We start from the raw sequence: 18,813 nt of genomic DNA, 5'->3' as shown, positions 1-18,813 counted from the left end.
AATATGTACTTATGCTTATTTCGAAAAATAAAAAAACTATTTTACATTATACTAATTTATGTTAATTTTAACATTACGATTATAATATATTTGTATTGACTAAAAAATTTTTTTTACTTTATCAGTTGTATCAATAAAACTGTGGACATAGTTATACACTTTATTTGGAGATGAACAAAAATTTTATATATATTTTACATATTTTATTAAATATATTGTATATATAAACCCCCAGTAAGAAATAATTGTCAACACTATCACAATATTATTAAAAGCTCTAGAGTTTCATGAACAATATCAGGTAAAAAAATATGTTTTAAAATTTCTTCCTCATGCATTGTTTCCATTTTACGTAACTATTTGATAATCATAAACCAAATTTAAAGTAAAGATTTTTTTTCTTTAGAGTGTATTATATAAATCTAAACATTAAGAATTCTACTGTTAAATAAAAAATATTTTTATTATTAGCGTGGAAATTATTAATTGATTTATTAAACAAATTCTTCATAGCATATGATTTTAAAATTAATTTCAAGTAACTGCTTAAATTTTTAATAATTTTAATATATAGTAACATTCATTGTTCAATAATAAAATTTATTATTTTGTAGATAATATTTTCATTTGAATAAATAGTGCCCTCTTAATTGAAAGAGAAAACATTCACATCAACGACAAGAAAAAATAACTGAAATAGTATCATATTAATCAGACTGGTAAATATAAATGATAAACTATTAAAACTCAAATATCAAGAATGGATACATTTAAAAATCCACTAGAAACGGTACAACTTATACCAATCTTTAGTTATTTAAACATACTGAGTGATTTTTTATTTATTGAAAATTACCTGTCAGAAATCGATCAAAATAAACAAATCCCAATTGTTAATGCACTTTATAAATATATACACGACTATGAGAAGAATGAATTCAAGAAAGTACAATTAATTAGAGAATTATTAAAAGGAAGCGATCTATATGGAGCGAAAGACGACGAATACGTTGATGTTACTTTTGCTAATGTTATGTTTGACCACATTATTAGTTCTCTAGTATTTGACAAATATGGGAATATCTATGGCTTTTTAGCTAATATTTTTCGTAAAGCTGAAAACACACAAATAGAAGAAGTATTGAATAGGATAATATTAGATCTTGAAAATGCGTCCTTTGAAAATGAATATGGCGATAGTTCAAATCTTAGTTTTCTAGCAGTAGGTAGAATATATAACGACATAATCTTACCTCTATTTCCTATACCAAAAGCCAATCTTAGTTTATTGTCTATTGATTATATTTATGCACAAGCTGGTTCAATGTTTCTTCGAGGTGGTAGAATAAATACCAACAATTATATTAAATTCGAAAATAATGTTGAAAATCCAACTGAGGATAATTTATTTGACCAATACTTAATAACCGGTCAAGTAATTGAAAAGTTAATTTTAACTGATGAGAAGAATTTTCAAATGTTAAAAGCTTTTGCTCTCCCTGCTCTAATGTATTATATTTTTAATTCAGAATATTTTTTTGCCTATGAAAACATGGTAAATGTAATTTCAAATTTACATTTCTGGCAGACAGCTTATAAACATTTATTTCAATATACAACTAAAACTTTTAATGACATTAATGTTAAGTTAAAGAATGACTACACATTAAAAATACACGTGCCACTTTCTAGTTTTCAAAGTAGGATATCATTGTCTAAAACTTTGATGAAGCAACATTTGCGTAGTTTGGATGAAAATGAAAGAGAATCTCCAGATTCATTTTACAGGCATTATCCTGAAACTTTTCGTTGTGAAATTCAACAGTGTCGTCTTGGTCATGATGATTATTTTAGGAGTCAAGTAAGTAACATAACGGAATTATATGGAACATATGTTTTACAAATAGTTCAAGAGGCCTTTCCAAAATCTCTTATAGAAAAACTTGGCAATATTACGGTTATTATAAAATTATTAGTACCTATAAATATAACAACATATGGTGATTTTGAAGAACCGCAAAATTTATCTTATGACGTTTTGGAATTTTATTATCCAAATAATAAAATAAGTTTCGAATACTATATTTTAAAACAAGAAGATTACAATGCAATATTAACCAAATATACTGATAATGAAAAAGTCTTTACAGAAGACATTAGGTTATATTTTGAAAAATTATTTAGTGTGTCAACACCTATAATTTTAAAAAGAACTGATGAAAATATTACAGTCTTTTTCCAAAACTTACTAAATTATAAAAAATCACGGTTTGAGTCTCAGTTAGAAATTTTAGACGATTGTCAAGCGGAAAATAAAGAAATGAAAAGTGATTGGTGGAAAGAATTTGGTTTATCATTAGTGCCATATTATCCTTGTTTATCAGATACATTTGGAAAAAATTATAGAAATATTTGTGCATCGTATAACACAGTATTTTTTTATAAATCTCCAATTGACATATGGGCAAATCCACAGAACCGGCCGATTTTTACTTATCAAGATGAAAATTTTCCAAATAGCAAGCACACCTTTTATTTATGGTTTACTTTCTTTAAAATATATTCAAGAACAATTATCTTCTTGCGTGATTCATTTTATTTTAATGCCGTTTGAGTTAAAAGCCAAAAACGAAAATATTATTTTTCTTTTGGAAATTATAATTAAAAATGGCATTTCTTTGTTTTTTTTATATATTATTTGAAATATGTGCAAAACATTTTGAATAATAAAATATGATAAAATACAAATAATTAATTTTTTAATTATCAAAAATAAATTATTTATATTTTATCATATTTTATTATATATTTTATTTATTAGCATTTAATTTTTTATTTCTGTAAATTAAATTGTTTACTTACTAATTTTGATATTAACTATTTTAACCAACAAACTGACATTATTGACATCGATTTTGATATAACTTTGAAAATAAAACAAATGAAAGGATAATTCATTTTTCACGATTAACTAGTTAAATTTCGATAAATTTTTTTTTATTTTTAATTTTTAGACGTTATAAATTGAAAATATAATTTGGCGTTTGCATACAAGAATTATAATAATGTCTTTATATAATCACACATGTTTTCAACTCATCATATTTTATCCTGTAGTTGTGCTACTGAAAAAAGGCTAAGTTGAAAATGGTTCACGCTTAAACATAGAGTGATAATTATTGGAATATTTTCTTTAATTCTGATTGCACTCTATTCTATGATACATACATTTGTTCGTCTGTTCACAAGCAATAAGCTCCAATTTGAAAAATTCAAATCGAATAATCGCCGCAAAAGATATTTACAAAAATGTATAGACATTTCATTATTATAAAATAATGAGTAACGCTACTTTCAACGACTATCATTTCTTTTTATTTAAGAGCACATATTTTTTATTACTTTCAAAACATTCTTCAATAAGTAAACTATAATTCACCACAGTTTGGAATTGTTCGGATCTATGCCGAACAAGTTATACCTATAAGAATTAAAATTTATACCTGGAGTAACACCGTAAATTTCATTTTTTAAGTTACTTAATTCGATTTTATTTTTTATAAAAGACTAGAAGGTTCACATTTATTCAATTTTCTTATTTCAATAGGTTCTCAGAGATATTACAAAATGGTTGAAGTATGAAAATAATTAATATAATACTTCTAAAATAGAAAAATATGTGAGTAACATGAAATCGGCCGGTTCTGTGGATTTGCCCATATCTTCAAAAGCAATACAAACTAATTCACGTTCTTTTCTGTCTTCATTAGGCACAAATATCAAATCTGTGTTTTTGAAAATTGCAAGTAGTGAAACAGTAGATGAAATTATAACAAATCGACAAAATTATAAAATTTTAATAATAAATCTATTAAGTAAAAACAAATTTCTTGAAGAAATTTGTTTACACATAAAGGATCCTGCATTTCAATTGACATTTATAACTAAAGACGATGTGAGTGTACTTGAAAGAATAATTAATTCATTAAGAGAAAAATTCGATTTCAGTTTTACGTCAGTCATTAATAGTCTCTCTAAAATATCAACTTTAAAATCCAACTTATACAAAAGCGTTGGTATTATTGGTGAAAAGAATTCTCGATTAATTTTCATAAATACTTTAAATAACCAAAGTGGTTATGGTTATAAGTTTATTTTTATATCTGACGATGTGTCAAAAATTGCACAGTTAAGAACAGGTTACGAATTTAAAGATAAAAGATTTTTAGCACAAGGGGACATAGAAAATGAAATGAAAATGTTTATTGCTCTTAATAATGTAAGTTTTAAACCTGAATATGTTATGTATGAAATTAATAATCAACTTTGGCGTAGACCTAAAAAACTTTTATTTTCTGGAATACCAATTCAAGCTGATGATTATGATGAGAAATGTAATAATGAAATTAGTTATTTTAAAAAGTCGAAACTTAATAATCTTTGTCAAAGACAACAACGTTTTAATGAAAAAGCTAGATACGAAAAAGAGGCCGTAACATTTATTAAGAACAGTTCAAGTGTTCCTGATGATCGCATACGCAATGTACTTGGAAAATTCACATTTCCAGATAAAGCAACCCTAGTGCAATTTGTCAATTATTGGCTTAAAAACAATTCCTTTGAAGAACCTATTTGGAGTGCAAACTATATACTAGAAAATCCTGATCTTTTAAGAAAATTAAGATATGACCCACGTTTTGAAGAACACAATATTTCAAACTTTGATGGTGAATTTAGAATCAATGCTCTTTATTCGAAAGAAGAAAGACGTCAGATTGAGGAAGAAGCATCTATAGAAAATATAATTAAAAATTACAACGAACAGAAAGCAAGGTATTCAGTAACATTTCATGATTACTATGCGATAAGAAATTATGTGACAACAGGATACACAAGAATAACAAGGGATACCCAAGAAGCAAAGCTGATGAAAATTGCATTATATAAATTGGCTATAAGACAGTCAGACGATCCGGACCGGGAGTTTGACTTAAAATTATTTAGATTAGAAGCTAAACCAATTTCCATTGCCAGAATGTTATCTTCTCAATATAACATTATTTTACAAAAATTTACACAAGCTTATCCAAATCGAACATCCGCTATTAGATTTGCTGGTTATCCAGCACCTGAATATATGAATATTTTGTATGAAATGGATTTTAATGGATTATATGTAAGGGCAAAAATTGAACAATTTTATAATGTAAAAGAGAAAAATGTTATTCTTTTGCCTGGAAGTAAGTTCTTTATCGAAGACCACGAAATAGTGAACGTTAAAGAATTAGGCAAGGTTTTAAAATTAAAGCTAACGTTTCAACACACTATTGATGAGAAGTACATGTGGTATAGAAATATCATGAACAAAATCGAACATATTAGTTTCTAAATATTGTATATGGGCGATTCCACGTTAAATTTACAATCAAATTTTTAATTCGGCCAAAAACATTTTTTCTTCATTCCTTATTGAAAAAAAGGATACGTATTTTTTTTTTATGGCCAAATTTTCTCACTATGAATTTTTGAAATTTTAGATTTTCAAAAGTCGATTTATTTTCAATCACATGTATCTTTAAAATTATCAACTTTAGAAAAATTTTGCTAATAGAAAAAAAGTTTAGTTTTTTCACGACTTTTAAATAATTTAAACAAAAAAAAAATTTGAATTTTTATAAAAAAATATTAGTTTTTTATAAACAAATTAATGTTTTTTACATTTGGGCCCGATTTTTTTTTTATACCTACCTGGAAGTGTTAAGAAGACTTTAGAAAAGGTTTCAGAGTGGGCCTGATAAGTTTAATAAGTTTAAATAAATATTTAAACTCGGATTGCAAGCTTAATGCGCGCGCGGTGCTTTGTGAGTCTATCTAGTTTGAAAAGAAATTTTCTTTAAGAGGCATTTTATATTTTTTTAACTTGTTACATCTGTTTATTACAAAACGGATTTGTTAAAACTTTAAATATAAACATATTTAAACATTTCTATTGTTTATACGATTAATTAAATTATAAAATTATAAAAAACTAATATTTTTTTTATAAAAATTCAAAATTTTTTTTTTGTTTAAATTATTTAAAAGTCGTGAAAAAACTAAACTTTTTTTCTCTTAGCAAAATTTTTCTAAAGTTGATAATTTTAAAGATACATGTGATTGAAAATAAATCGACTTTTGAAAATCTAAAATTTCAAAAATTCATAGTGAGAAAATTTGGCCATAAAAAAAATACGTATCCTTTTTTTCAATAAGGAATGAAGAAAAAATGTTTTTGGCCGAATTAAAAATTTGATTGTAAATTTAACGTGGAATCGCCCATATACTGAAATTCTAAATCTTAAAAAAATTATTGTTTCTTAAACTTCAGTTGTCACAAACTGTTACAGTATTAGTGATGTGTTTTTTTAAATATTTTTTTTTCCTGGGTGTAAAACCATTAAAAAGTATTATATTTATCATAAAATAAAATTTTATAATGGTCTGAGCATTTTTTTTAATTTTCTTTTTTTGACATCAAACTGCTGGTTCAAAAGTTTTGTTTCATTTTTCAAAGGATGCTAACATTCAAATTGTCAACACAAGAAATATTGTTAATATAGATATAGAATAAATAAAATGTTTATAGAGTGACTTATGATAAAATATTGATAATATTGTCATTATATGTACCTTGTAACAGACAATATGTACTTATGCTTATTTCGAAAAATAAAAAAACCATTTTACATTACACTAATTTATGTTAATTTTAACATTACGATTATAATATATAAGTTTTGACTAAAAATTTATTTTTACTTCATCAGTTGTATCAATAAAACTGTGGACATAGTTATACACTTTATTTGGAGATGAACAAAAATTTTATATATATTTTACATATTTTATTAAATATATTGTATATATAAACCCCCAGTAAAAAATAATTGTCAACACTATCACAATATTATTAAAAGCTCTAGAGTTTCATGAACAATATCAGGTAAAAAAATATGTTTTAAAATTTCTTCCTCATGCATTGTTTCCATTTTACGTAACTATTTGATAATCATAAACCAAATTTAAAGTAAAGATTTTTTTTCTTTAGAGTGTATTATATAAATCTAAACATTAAGAATTCTACTGTTAAATAAAAAATATTTTTATTATTAGCGTGGAAATTATTAATTGATTTATTAAACAAATTCTTCATAGCATATGATTTTAAAATTAATTTCAAGTAACTGCTTAAATTTTTAATAATTTTAATATATAGTAACATTCATTGTTCAATAATAAAATTTATTATTTTGTAGATAATATTTGAATTTTAATAAATGATGACCTCTTTATTGAAAGAGAAATCATAGACATCAACGGCAAGAAAATATAACTGAAATAGCATCATATTAATCAAACTGTTAAATATAAATGATAAACTATTTTTATAGTTTTCTTAAATATCAAGAATGGATACATTTAAAAATCCACTAGAAACGGTACAGCTTATACCAATCTTTAGTTATTTAAACATACTCAGTGATTTTTTATTCATTGAAAATTGCCTCTCAGAAATCGACCAAAATAAACCAATACCAATTGTTAATGCACTTTATGAATATATACACGACTATGAGAATAATGCATTAAAGAAAGTTCAATTAATTAGAGAATTATTAAAAGGAAGCGATCTGTATGGAGCGAAAGACGACGAATACGTTGATGTTACTTTTGTTAATGTTATGTTTGACCACATTATTAGTTCTCTAGTATTTGACAAATATGGAAATATTTATGGTTTTGTGGCTAATATTTTTCATAAATTAGACAATTTACAGATAGAAACAGTACTTGATGAGATAATATTAAGTCTAGACAATGCATCTTATGAAAACGAATACGGCAACAGGTCTAAACTCAGTCCTTTATCATTGGCAAGAATATATAACGACATAATATTACCTCTTTTTCCTATACCAAATAGTAATCTTGATTTATTGTCTATTGATTATATTTATGCACAAGCTGGTTCAATGTTTCTTCGAGCTGGTAGAATAAATACTAACAATTATATTAAATACGAAAACAATGTTGCAAATCCAACTGAGGATAATTTATTTGACCAATACTTAATAACTGGTCAAGTAATTGAAAAGTTAATCTTAACTGATGAGAAAAATGTCGAAATGTTAAAAGCTTTTGCTCTTCCAGCTCTAACTTATTACGCTTTTAATTCAAAATTTTTATTTGACTATGAAAACATGGCAAATTTTATTTCAGAGTCATATTTCTGGCAGACGGCCTATGAACATTTATTTCAATATACAACTGAAGCTTTTAATGATATTAATGTTGAGTTACAGTCTGATTACACATTCAAAATGCACATGGCACTTTCTAGTTTTCGAACTGGCAACGCATTAGTCGAATCCTTCGCGGAGAAAATCAATAATTGTAATTTAGCACTTTATTCATCTAATTCTGAATCATTGTACTATCAATATAGAAAAGGTCAAGCTAATATAAGTGAATATGCTAAAAGTAAAATTAATAACATTTCCGAATTATATAAAACACATGAATTGCAAATAGTCGAAAAGGCCTTTTCAAAATCTCTAATGGATCAACTTGATCTTATGACAGTTGTTATAAGATTGTTAATTCCTAACAATACAGTGTTTTATAATGATTTTGATGAGTCAAAACATTTACCTTATGATATTTTAGAATTTTTTTTCCCTAAAAATATAAGTTTTGAATACTATATTTTAAAACGAGAAGATTACAACGCAACATTAATCAAATACACCGATAATGAAGACATTTTTGCAGAAGATATTAGATTACATTTTGAAAAAGTATTCAGTGTTGCGACACCTATTATTTTAAAAACAGTTGACGAAAATATTACTGTCTTTTTCCAAAACTTAATAAATTATAAAAAATTGCGATTTGAAAGTCAGTTAGGAATTTTAGACAATTGTCAAGAAGAAAGTAAGAAAATAAAAAGTTACTGGTGGAAAGAATTTGGTTTGTCATTAGTGCCATATTATCCTTGTTTAGGAACAAATTACGGGAATATTTGTGTGCTAAGTAAAGAACATTTTTTTTACAAATACCAAAATAACATATCTTCAAAAGCAATCAACAATAAATCACGATCTTTTCTGTCTTCATTAGGTACAACTATCAAATCAGTATTTTTGAAAAATGCAATTTCTGAAACAGTAGATGAAATTCTAATTGAAGAACAAAAATCTGGACTCACAATAAAAAATTTAGTAAATAAAATTGAATTATTTAAGGATATTTGTTTACACATTAAAGATCCTGCATTTCAGTTGACATTTACAACAGAAGACAGAATACTTTTATTTGAAATAATAATTATTTCTTTAAGAGAAAAGACAAATTTTAAAATTAATTCTACCATAAATAGTCTTTATAAGATAAAAATCTTAAAATCAAATTCTTTCAAAGCCATTGGTACTGTTGGTGAAGACAATACTCGATTAATTTTCATAAACAATTTATATAATCAAAGTGATACTGGTTATGGTTATAAGTTTATTTTCCTATTTGACGATATATCAAAAATTGCTCATTTCAGAACTGGTTATGAATTAAAAGATGAGAGATTATTTACAGAAGGGGACACAGAAAACGCAATAAAAAAATATATTGCTTTAAATAATGTTAGTTTTAAACCTGAACCTGATCATTCTATGTATGAAATTAATAATCAACTTCGTAAGAGTCCTACTAAAGTTATTTTTTCTGGAATAAAAATTCAAGCTGATGATAATAATGAAAAATGTAAGGATATACAGAACCTTAAAATTTGGAAAAGTTTTAACATTTGTCGAAGACAACAACGTTTCAATGAAAAAACTATATACGAGAGAAAAGCGATAAAATTTGTAATGAACAAGACAAATATCCTTGAAGAACAGATAACCAGCGTATTTGATAAATTCACATTTCCAGATAACTTAACTCTAATGCAATTTGTCGATTATTGGATATATAACAATTCCTTCGAAGTACCTGCTTGGAGTAGAATCTTCGAAATTGAAAATTCTGACCTTTTAATAAAATTAAGATACCACTCACGATTTGAACAACATGCTATATCAAATTTTGATGGTGAATTTAGAATCAATGGCCTCTACACGAAAGCAGAAAGACATCTAATTGAGGAAGAAGCACCTATAAAAAATATAATTAAAGAGTACAATGAACAGAATGCAAGTTATTCTGTTGCATTTCATGATTACTATGCGATACGAAATTTTGCTACAACAGGATACACGAGAATAACAAGGGACACCCAAGAAGCAAAGCTGATGAAGATTGCATTATATAAATTAGCTATAAGACAATCTGATGATCCAGAAAATCAGTTTGATTTAAAATTATTTAGAGTCGAATCTAAACCAATTAAAATTGATAGAAAGTTATCGCCTTATAATAATATTACTCTAACTAAATTTACACAAGCTTTTCCAAGTGCGGCCTTTGCTAAAAGTTTTGCTGCTTATCCAGCACCTGGATGTATAAACATTATGTATGAAATGGTGTTTAGTAGACCTTATGTAAGGGCAAAAGTTGAACAATTTTACAACCAAAAAGATAATAATGTAATTCTTCTACCTGGAAGCGAGTTTTTGATTGTACATCGTACATTTGTGAGCATTGGAGGATTGGGCAAGGTATTAAAACTAAAGCTAATGTTTCGACATACTTATGATGAAAAATATGTTTGGTACAAAAATATCATGAATGAAATTGCACACATCAACTTATGAATATTGTATAAAAAAATTTGAAATTAAGTATTTCTGTCACTAAAATGCTTACTTTATATAGATATAGAATAAATTAAATGTTTATGTATTTAGTTAGAGTTAGTTTACTTATGGTAAAATAGTGCCAAAAGACAATAAATAACAACTTATTTGTTCTTAACAACTCTCACAGCAACTGATACTTTAGAATATCCTACGGACAGCCTAGAAGTATCTGGAGTGGGATTACAAATAGCGACAGCTATTCAAAGCTACATTCATTTTAAAAAATTTTCTTGCTATCGGGTGACTAAAAAAATGGTATCATTTTGATAGATTTAGGTTGGTACAATTGTTTTTCTGTGTATTTTTTTACTCATATTTGCTTTATTTTATAATTTAACAATTTTTTTAATATTAAAAATGTATCAAATTCATAAGGATTTCCCACGATGAAGAAATGAAGCAATTAAAAGAAATATCTAAAAGCCTGACAAATTTTCCAAGTGTAACAATTTCAAAAGTTATAAAAAAGGCAATTTGAGGCAACGATAATTATTAATATTATTATATTAACACTTTTATTTCTAAATTTTAACCTGAAATTTTTTTATAATTAATAATTATAAACTAAATAAAACATAAGAATAATAAAGAAATAAAGAAAACATTTATTTTAAATTTCTATCCTTACAAAATGTCAAGAAAATAATTCAACTTTATCCAATATTAGACATTGTCTAAAATGGGGAAAAAATTTAATTTAAAAAATTTTGAAGATATAACTTCGGAAATAGAATTTTTGTTCTCACGCCAGGTTTCACTAAAAAAATGTATAGGGCATTTTTTGTGAGTTAAAGAGTTTTTCAAGAAATGCAAATTTAAATCAATTTAATTTAAAAAGTTTATCAATTTTTAAATTTAGGCTGGTAAAGTATATGCTAATTTTAAATCTCATGCAATTATTATTTTAAATTCTTGCAATAAGATTAATTTTCTTAATTTTTATTTATTAAATTAAATTAAAAAAATTTATTTCCTTTATAAATTATTTTAACATTAAACTAGATAATTTATTTTTAAAGTTGTTATTTATTAAATTAATAGGTTATTTGCAATATTAAAGTATAATTTATTTCGTCACTAGTTAATTATTTTATTTGAAACTAACAGTTCGCAAACATGAAGTTAGAGAATTGTTTCCACCTTCGTGTAATATTTGTTTGCTACGTAGATAAAACCTTTTAGGAAATTGACATGAATTCTATGTCAAAGGTCTTATCCAGTAGGGTTATGTTTATATTCTCTTTGGAATTACGATCTTGCTGTTTAAGTTTTGAAAAAACTGTCAACGCTATTTTATTTTGGACATCATTTAGAACAAATTTGACTAAAAATATGTAAGTTTTTAACCCTAAATAGCGAAAAGCGCTAAATAGCGACAAGCGCTATTCGTAATCCCACTACTGGAAATTTGGATTTACCCAGAATATCCAATGACCAAATGATATTCCCAGAACATCCCAGAATATTCGTTGGATATCCTGAATATTTTGATGCTTTAATATTGTTACTTACAGGGTTTTTTGGAATCACTGATTATAAATGTAAAGTCAATTTAAAAAAATTCAAAATAGAGGACAATTTTTTATTGGATCTGTTGTTTTTAATTGTAAAAATATGAAATTAGATTTATCTTCAGCTACATGAATCCTACACAAAAATCAAGTTTTATAGAAATCCGTAATAGTTCAAATTTAAAAAAATTGTAAGCAGCCTTTCTGTATTCTTCATTTTAAATTACGGAAATCTAACATTATATTCATAATCATCAACCCAAAAAGAACCTGAAACCAAATTTCATATGAACTCGTTCATTGATTAAATTTTTTAAAAACTGTTGTTTATAATTTTCTTTGTAAAATTAAGAACTATTGTGCCTTACACTAATTTATGTTAATTTTAAAATTCCGCTTATCTTATCTACGTACTGAGTAAATATTAAGTTTTACTTTTTCAATTGTACCAATAAAACTATAGACATGGTGAAAAATTTTGGTGACAGATAAAAAAAAATATAAATCCAGTTTGAATATTAACACTGAAGTTTCGATCGCAATAGTAATTTGCTTATAAAAAATAATATATTTTTTTAAACTACTTTCTATATAATAAAGTATTTACAAAAATAATCTAACTATTGAAATCAGCAGCGTATTAAAATACTGTACAAGGTAAATAAAATTACGTAATAATATAATATAAATTTTATATTTCTGTTTCTATTGCACCTAACTATTTACTAACCATCAACTAAATTTCAAGTAAAGCATTTTTTCCCTCGAAATTAGTGTATTGTATTATATATACATTGTACTATTATATTGTTCTATTGAATTAAAATATTTCTGTCAAGCATGAAAATTACTTTTTTAAAAAAATATACAACAAAACTCACATTTTTTGACAAATTCTATAGCATAAATACATTTCAAATAAAAGCATTTAATATTTCTAAAGACGTTATTGTTTATTAAATAGAATGTTATATAAATTTTATAAGTTAATATCAAAACTAATTTTAACTTTTAAAAAATAATAATGTCGTTTTTTTTAACGATTAAATAAATATTTATCCAGAACAAAAACTTAAAAAAAAAATTATTTCAAATAATAATAATAATAATTTAATTAGTAAAAATTATAAAATAATAATTTTAGCTTATAGTTTAAAGTTTGTTTTAAATTTCAGTAGATGATAATATATTGCTTAATGTAACAGATTTTTTCAATCAGAGTGATATTAATTTATAATTTTTACATAATTTTTTACCTGTTATTTCCATCTTTTATTTCAATCCATAATATTTGATTCACTCGCAATAATAATTTTTAAGTAGGACTTAAAGTATTTTCCACTTTCTAAATCTGAATTAGTTGAAAATAAATAATTTTTAGTAAAATCTTGGCTGTCGTTTTGCTTCAGCAATTAAAAAAATAAATAACTAATAATTAGTAAAAAGTAACTATTTTTTATTGAAAAAATAGTCGAATTTAACAAATTTAATTAATTACCAGAAATTTTAAATACTTTGACATAACCTAAAAGTGAATTTAATAATTAGTTATTTTTAACTAAATCAAATCTAACAAGTAGTATGTGTTTATTAGGGCTACAATGTTAATTCTATCAAGAATTTGAATATTAAAATATAAATTAGATTGAACTACAATTTTTGTGAAAATGTCTAAAATACATTGTGACCCTTCATAAAAAAAATCTCAAATCAATCCATTCAATATTTTAAGAGTAAATTTCCCGATGAAATTAACACTGTGGATAAAGTATAAGGCAAACATTTGTGTTAAACATAAATTTTTCTAAAATAACCTCTCAGTTACTGTTTTAGTAGTTTTGTATCATTTTCTACTAATTTAAATTTATTAAGATTAACACTAATTCTTCAATAATTGTGTATATCATTTTTCAGATAATAATTGAATTACTGTAAATGATATCTCTTTTATGGAAACCAACGACATTGACATTAATGACAAAATAAAAAGTAAAATAGTTTCATATCACCAATTGTAAGACTATTAGTATCATACAATTTCATACAAATATTCAGTTGTAAATAAAAATGATAAATTACACCGTCCGACAAAATTCAACTTTTTTTTCACACATGAAAAGATCAATGATTTTCAGAAACTAGGACCAAAAAAAAGATACCCGTGTCTGGCCGTTTTGCTAGATCAGGTCATTTTTTGATTTTAGGGGTAAAAACAGCCCTTAAATGAAAGGTGATAGGAAATCTTGTACAAATTAATAATTTTTTATGAAACATGGTATCTCAGGTTTTTCCGGGTCGCTGATTACGAATCTGATTTCAGATTTTCAAAATTCAAAATGGCGGATCCAATATGGCGGTCGAAATTTATAAATATTAATTATTTTTTATAAAACTTCGTATCTAGGGGTTTTTGGGGTCGCTGAGTACGAATCTGAAGTCAGATTTTTAAAATTCAAAATAGATCTAATACTGTGAAAGATTAGACAGTTATTTATATGTTCGTTTTCAGTTGCATAGTTACGGAAAATAGTACATAAAACAAATGACAATTGTAGACTTTTTTACTTTGCACAGCAGTTTTAAACAATCACTTCACATCTTTAAATTCATCTTACTTGAGCCTATTACTGTTATCTAATAAAAATATTCTTACTTACTACAAAGCCTTTTTTGTCATTAAAAAAGTGTCCAATATACAACAAACACATATGTGGAAATTTTTATTTTTTATATATTGTTTTCTAATCTTCCACATTATTAGATCTATTTTGAATTTTAAAAATCTGACTTCAGATTCGTACTCAGCGACCCCAAAAACCCCTAGATACGAAGTTTTATAAAAAATAATTAATATTTATAAATTTCGACCGTCATATTGGATCCGCCATTTTGAATTTTCAAAATCTGACATCATATTCGTTATCAGCGACCCCAAAAACCTTAAAGTAACAAGTTTCAAGTAAATTCGATGAACTTTTATAAATTTCGACCGCCATATAGAATCCGCCATTTTGAATTTTGAAAATCTGACATCATATTCGTAATCAGCGACCCCAAAAACCCCTAAGTAACAACTTTCAAATGAATTGGTGAATTTTTATAAATTTCGACCGCCATATTGGATCCGACATTTTGAATTTTCAAAATCTGACATCAGATTCGTAATCAGCGACCTGGAAAACCCCGAGATACCAGGTTTCATAAAAAATTATTAATTTGTACAAGATTTCCTATCACCTTTCATTTAAGGGTTGTTTTTACCCCTAAAAGCAAAAAATGACCTGATCTAGCAAAACGGCCAGACACGGGTATCTTTTTTTTGGTCCTAGTTTCTGAAAATCATTGATTTTTTCATGTGTGAAAAATCGTGTCGGACGGTGTTATTATAACTCTAATATTAAGAATGGATACATTTAAAAATCCACTAGAAACGGTACAACTTATACCAATATTTAGTTATTTAAACATACTCAGTGATTTTTTATTCATTGAAAATTATCTATCAGAAATTGATCAAAATAAACAAATCCCAATTATTAATGCACTTTATAAATATTTGCAAGACTACGAGGAGAATGAATTCAAAAAAGCTCAATTAATTAGAGAATTGTTAAAAGGCAGCGATCTTTATGGAGAAAAATATGAAGAATACGTCGATGTTACTTTTGTTACAGTTATGTTTGAGCACATTATTAGTTCTTTAGTATTTGAAAAATATGGAAATATTTATGGCTTTTTGGCTAATATTTTTCGTGAAGCAGAAAACCCACAAATAGAAGAAGTATTGAATAGGATAATATTAGATCTTGAAAATGCGTCTTTTGAAAATGAATATGGCGATAGTTCAACTCTTAGTTTTCTAGCAGTAGGTAGAATATATAACGACATAATATTACCTCTGTTTCCTGTACCAAATACAAATCTTAGTTTATTGTCTATTGATTATATTTATGCACAAGCTGGTTTAATGTTTCTTCGAGCTGGTAGAATAAATACCAACAATTATATTAAATTCGAAAACAATGTTGCAAATCCAACTGAGAATAATTTATTTGACCAATACTTAATAACCTGTCAAGTAATTGAAAAGTTAATTTTAACTGATGAAAAGAATTTTGAAATGTTAAAAGCTTTTGCTCTCCCTGCTCTAATATATTATATTTTTAATTCCGAATATTTGTTTGATTATGAAAACATGGTATATTTAATTTCAAAATCACATTTCTGGCAAGCAGCGTATACAAATTTATTTGAATATACAACTCAAGCTTTTAATGATGTAATGTTAATTTAAAGAATGACTACACATTAAAAATGCACCTAGCACTTTCTAGTTTTCAAAGTAAGGTAGCATTGACAAAAACTTTCATGAATAAACATTGTTCTCATTTGGACAAGAAAGAAAGAGATTTAGGATTTCCGTTTTATTTGCATTATCCCAAATCTTTTTACTGTGAAATAGACAAATGTTTACCTGATCCAAATGAGTATTTTAAGAATCAACTGAATAGTTTAATCGAATTATATAGCAGATTTAATTTTCAATTAGTTCAAGAGGCCTTTCCAAAATCTCTAATAGAGAAACTTGATAATAGTACGGTTATTATAAAATTATTAGTACCTCTAAATACAACAGCACATAATGATTTTAAAGAACCGACAAATTTATCTTATGACGTTTTGGAATTTTATTTTCCAAATAATAATACAAGTTTTGAATACTATATTTAAAAACAAGAAGATTACAATGCAATATTAACCAAATATACTGATAATGAAAAAGTTTTACAGAAGACAAAAAGTTATATTTTAAAAAATTATTCATTGCGGCAACACCTATAATTTTAAAAAGAAGTGATGAAAATATTACTATCTTTTTTCAAAACTTACTAAATTACAAAACATTACGATTTGAGTCTCAGTTAAAAATATTAGACAACTGTCAAGGAGAAAATAAAGAAATGAAAAGTGATTGGTGGAAAGAATTTGGTTTATCATTAGTTCCATATTATCCTTGTTTATCAGATACATTAGAAAACAATTACACACATATTTGCGCATCGTATAACACAGAAAATTTTTTTTATAATTCTCCAATTGACATATCTTCAAAAGCAATAGACACTAATTCACGTTATTTTCTGTCTTTATTAGGCACAAATATTAAATCAGTATTTTTAAGGAATGCAAGTTATGAAACAGTAGTTAACATTGTAACGAATCAACAAAATTATAAACTCTCAATAACAAATCTATTAAGTAAAGATAAATTACTTATGGATATTAGTTTACACATAAAAGATCCTGCTTTTCAATTAACATTTATAACTAAAGACAATATAAAGGTATTTGAAAGAATAATTAATTATTTAAGAGAAAAGATGAATTTCAGTTTTACGTCAGTCATTAATAGTCTTTCTAAAATATCAACTTTAAAATCCAACTTATACAAAAGCGTTGGTACTATTGGTGAAAATAATTCTGAATTAATATTCATAAATACTTTAAATAACCAAAGTGGTTATGGTTATAAGTTTATTTTTATATCTGACGATTTTTCAAAAATTGCACAGTTAAGAACAGGTTACGAATTTAAAGATAAAAGATTTTTAGCTCAAGGGAACATAGAAAATGAAATGAAAATGTTTATTGCTCTAAATAATGTAAGTTTTAAACCTGATTATGTTATGTATGAAATTAATAATCAACTTTGGCGTAGTTCGAAAAAACTTTTATTTTCTGGAATACCAATTCAACCAGATGATTATGATGAAAAATGTAATAATGATATTAGTTATTTTGAAAAGTCGAAACTTAATAATCTTTGCCGAAGACAACGACGTTTTAGTGACAAATCTGTCTACGAAGTAGAAGCGGTAACATTTATTAAGAATTATGCAAGAGTTCCTGATGAACGCATACGCAATGTGCTTGGAAAATTCACATTTCCAGATAAAGCAACCCTAATGCGATTTGTTAATTACTGGCTTAAAAACAATTCCTTTGAAGAACCTGTTTGGAGTGGAAACTATATAATTGACAATCCTGATCTTTTAAGAAAATTAAGATATGACTCACGTTTTGAAGAACATAATATATCAAATTTTGATAGTGAATTTAGAATCAATACTCTTTATTCGAAAGAAGAAAGACGCCAGATTGAGAAAGAAGCATCTATAGAAAATATAATTAAAAATTACAACGAACAGAAAGCAAGGTATTCAGTAACATTTCATGATTACTATGCGATACGAAATTATGCGACAACAGGATATACGAGAATTACAAGGGATACCCAGGAAGCAAAGTTGATGAAGATTGCATTATATAAATTAGCTATAAGACAATCTGATGATCCAGACGAAGAGTTTGATTCTAAATTATTTAGAATGGAATCTAAACCAAGTGCAATACATAGAAATTTACTATCTCAAAACTACATTACTGTGCAAAAATTTACACAAGCTTAT

The 18,813-nt window shown here is 25.5% G+C and overlaps 2 protein-coding genes across 4 annotated transcripts in view; both read left to right on the top strand.

The window, feature by feature from the left end:
* The first annotated feature begins 239 nt into the window (after positions 1-239).
* On the top strand, positions 240-11,436 carry LOC127280342 (uncharacterized). Of its 2 annotated transcripts, none has more exons than XM_051303268.1 (2): positions 240-301; positions 7,296-11,436. In XM_051303268.1, the coding sequence occupies exon 2, from the start codon at positions 7,449-7,451 to the stop codon at positions 10,785-10,787; it is 3,339 nt and encodes a 1,112-aa protein (XP_051159225.1). In that variant the 5' UTR covers positions 240-301; positions 7,296-7,448; the 3' UTR covers positions 10,788-11,436. The 2 variants fall into 2 exon arrangements, with proteins under 2 accessions (XP_051159225.1, XP_051159224.1); XM_051303267.1 differs by lacking the exon at positions 240-301 and adding an exon at positions 6,834-6,982.
* A 1,436-nt stretch (positions 11,437-12,872) lies between these two features.
* LOC127280337 (uncharacterized) overlaps positions 12,873-18,813 on the top strand; it is a 32,277-nt gene continuing 26,336 nt past the window's right edge. Inside the window, exons 1-2 of one of the 2 annotated variants that reach the window (XR_007842822.1) lie at positions 12,873-13,000; positions 14,258-14,437. The gene's annotated coding sequence lies outside the window, so the exon portion shown is untranslated. Of the gene's footprint in view, positions 13,001-14,257; positions 14,438-18,813 lie in introns of those variants that run through there. The other variant, XM_051303260.1, reaches the window with a different exon arrangement.

Source organism: Leptopilina boulardi, unplaced genomic scaffold (genome assembly GCF_019393585.1).
Source record: "Leptopilina boulardi isolate dan_hultmark-lab unplaced genomic scaffold, ZJU_Lbou_2.1 LbouV2_237, whole genome shotgun sequence".
NCBI classification, from domain to species: Eukaryota; Metazoa; Arthropoda; class Insecta; order Hymenoptera; family Figitidae; genus Leptopilina; species Leptopilina boulardi.
Note: the sequence above shows the minus strand (reverse complement) of the source record. Positions and strands in the feature narration are given on the sequence as shown.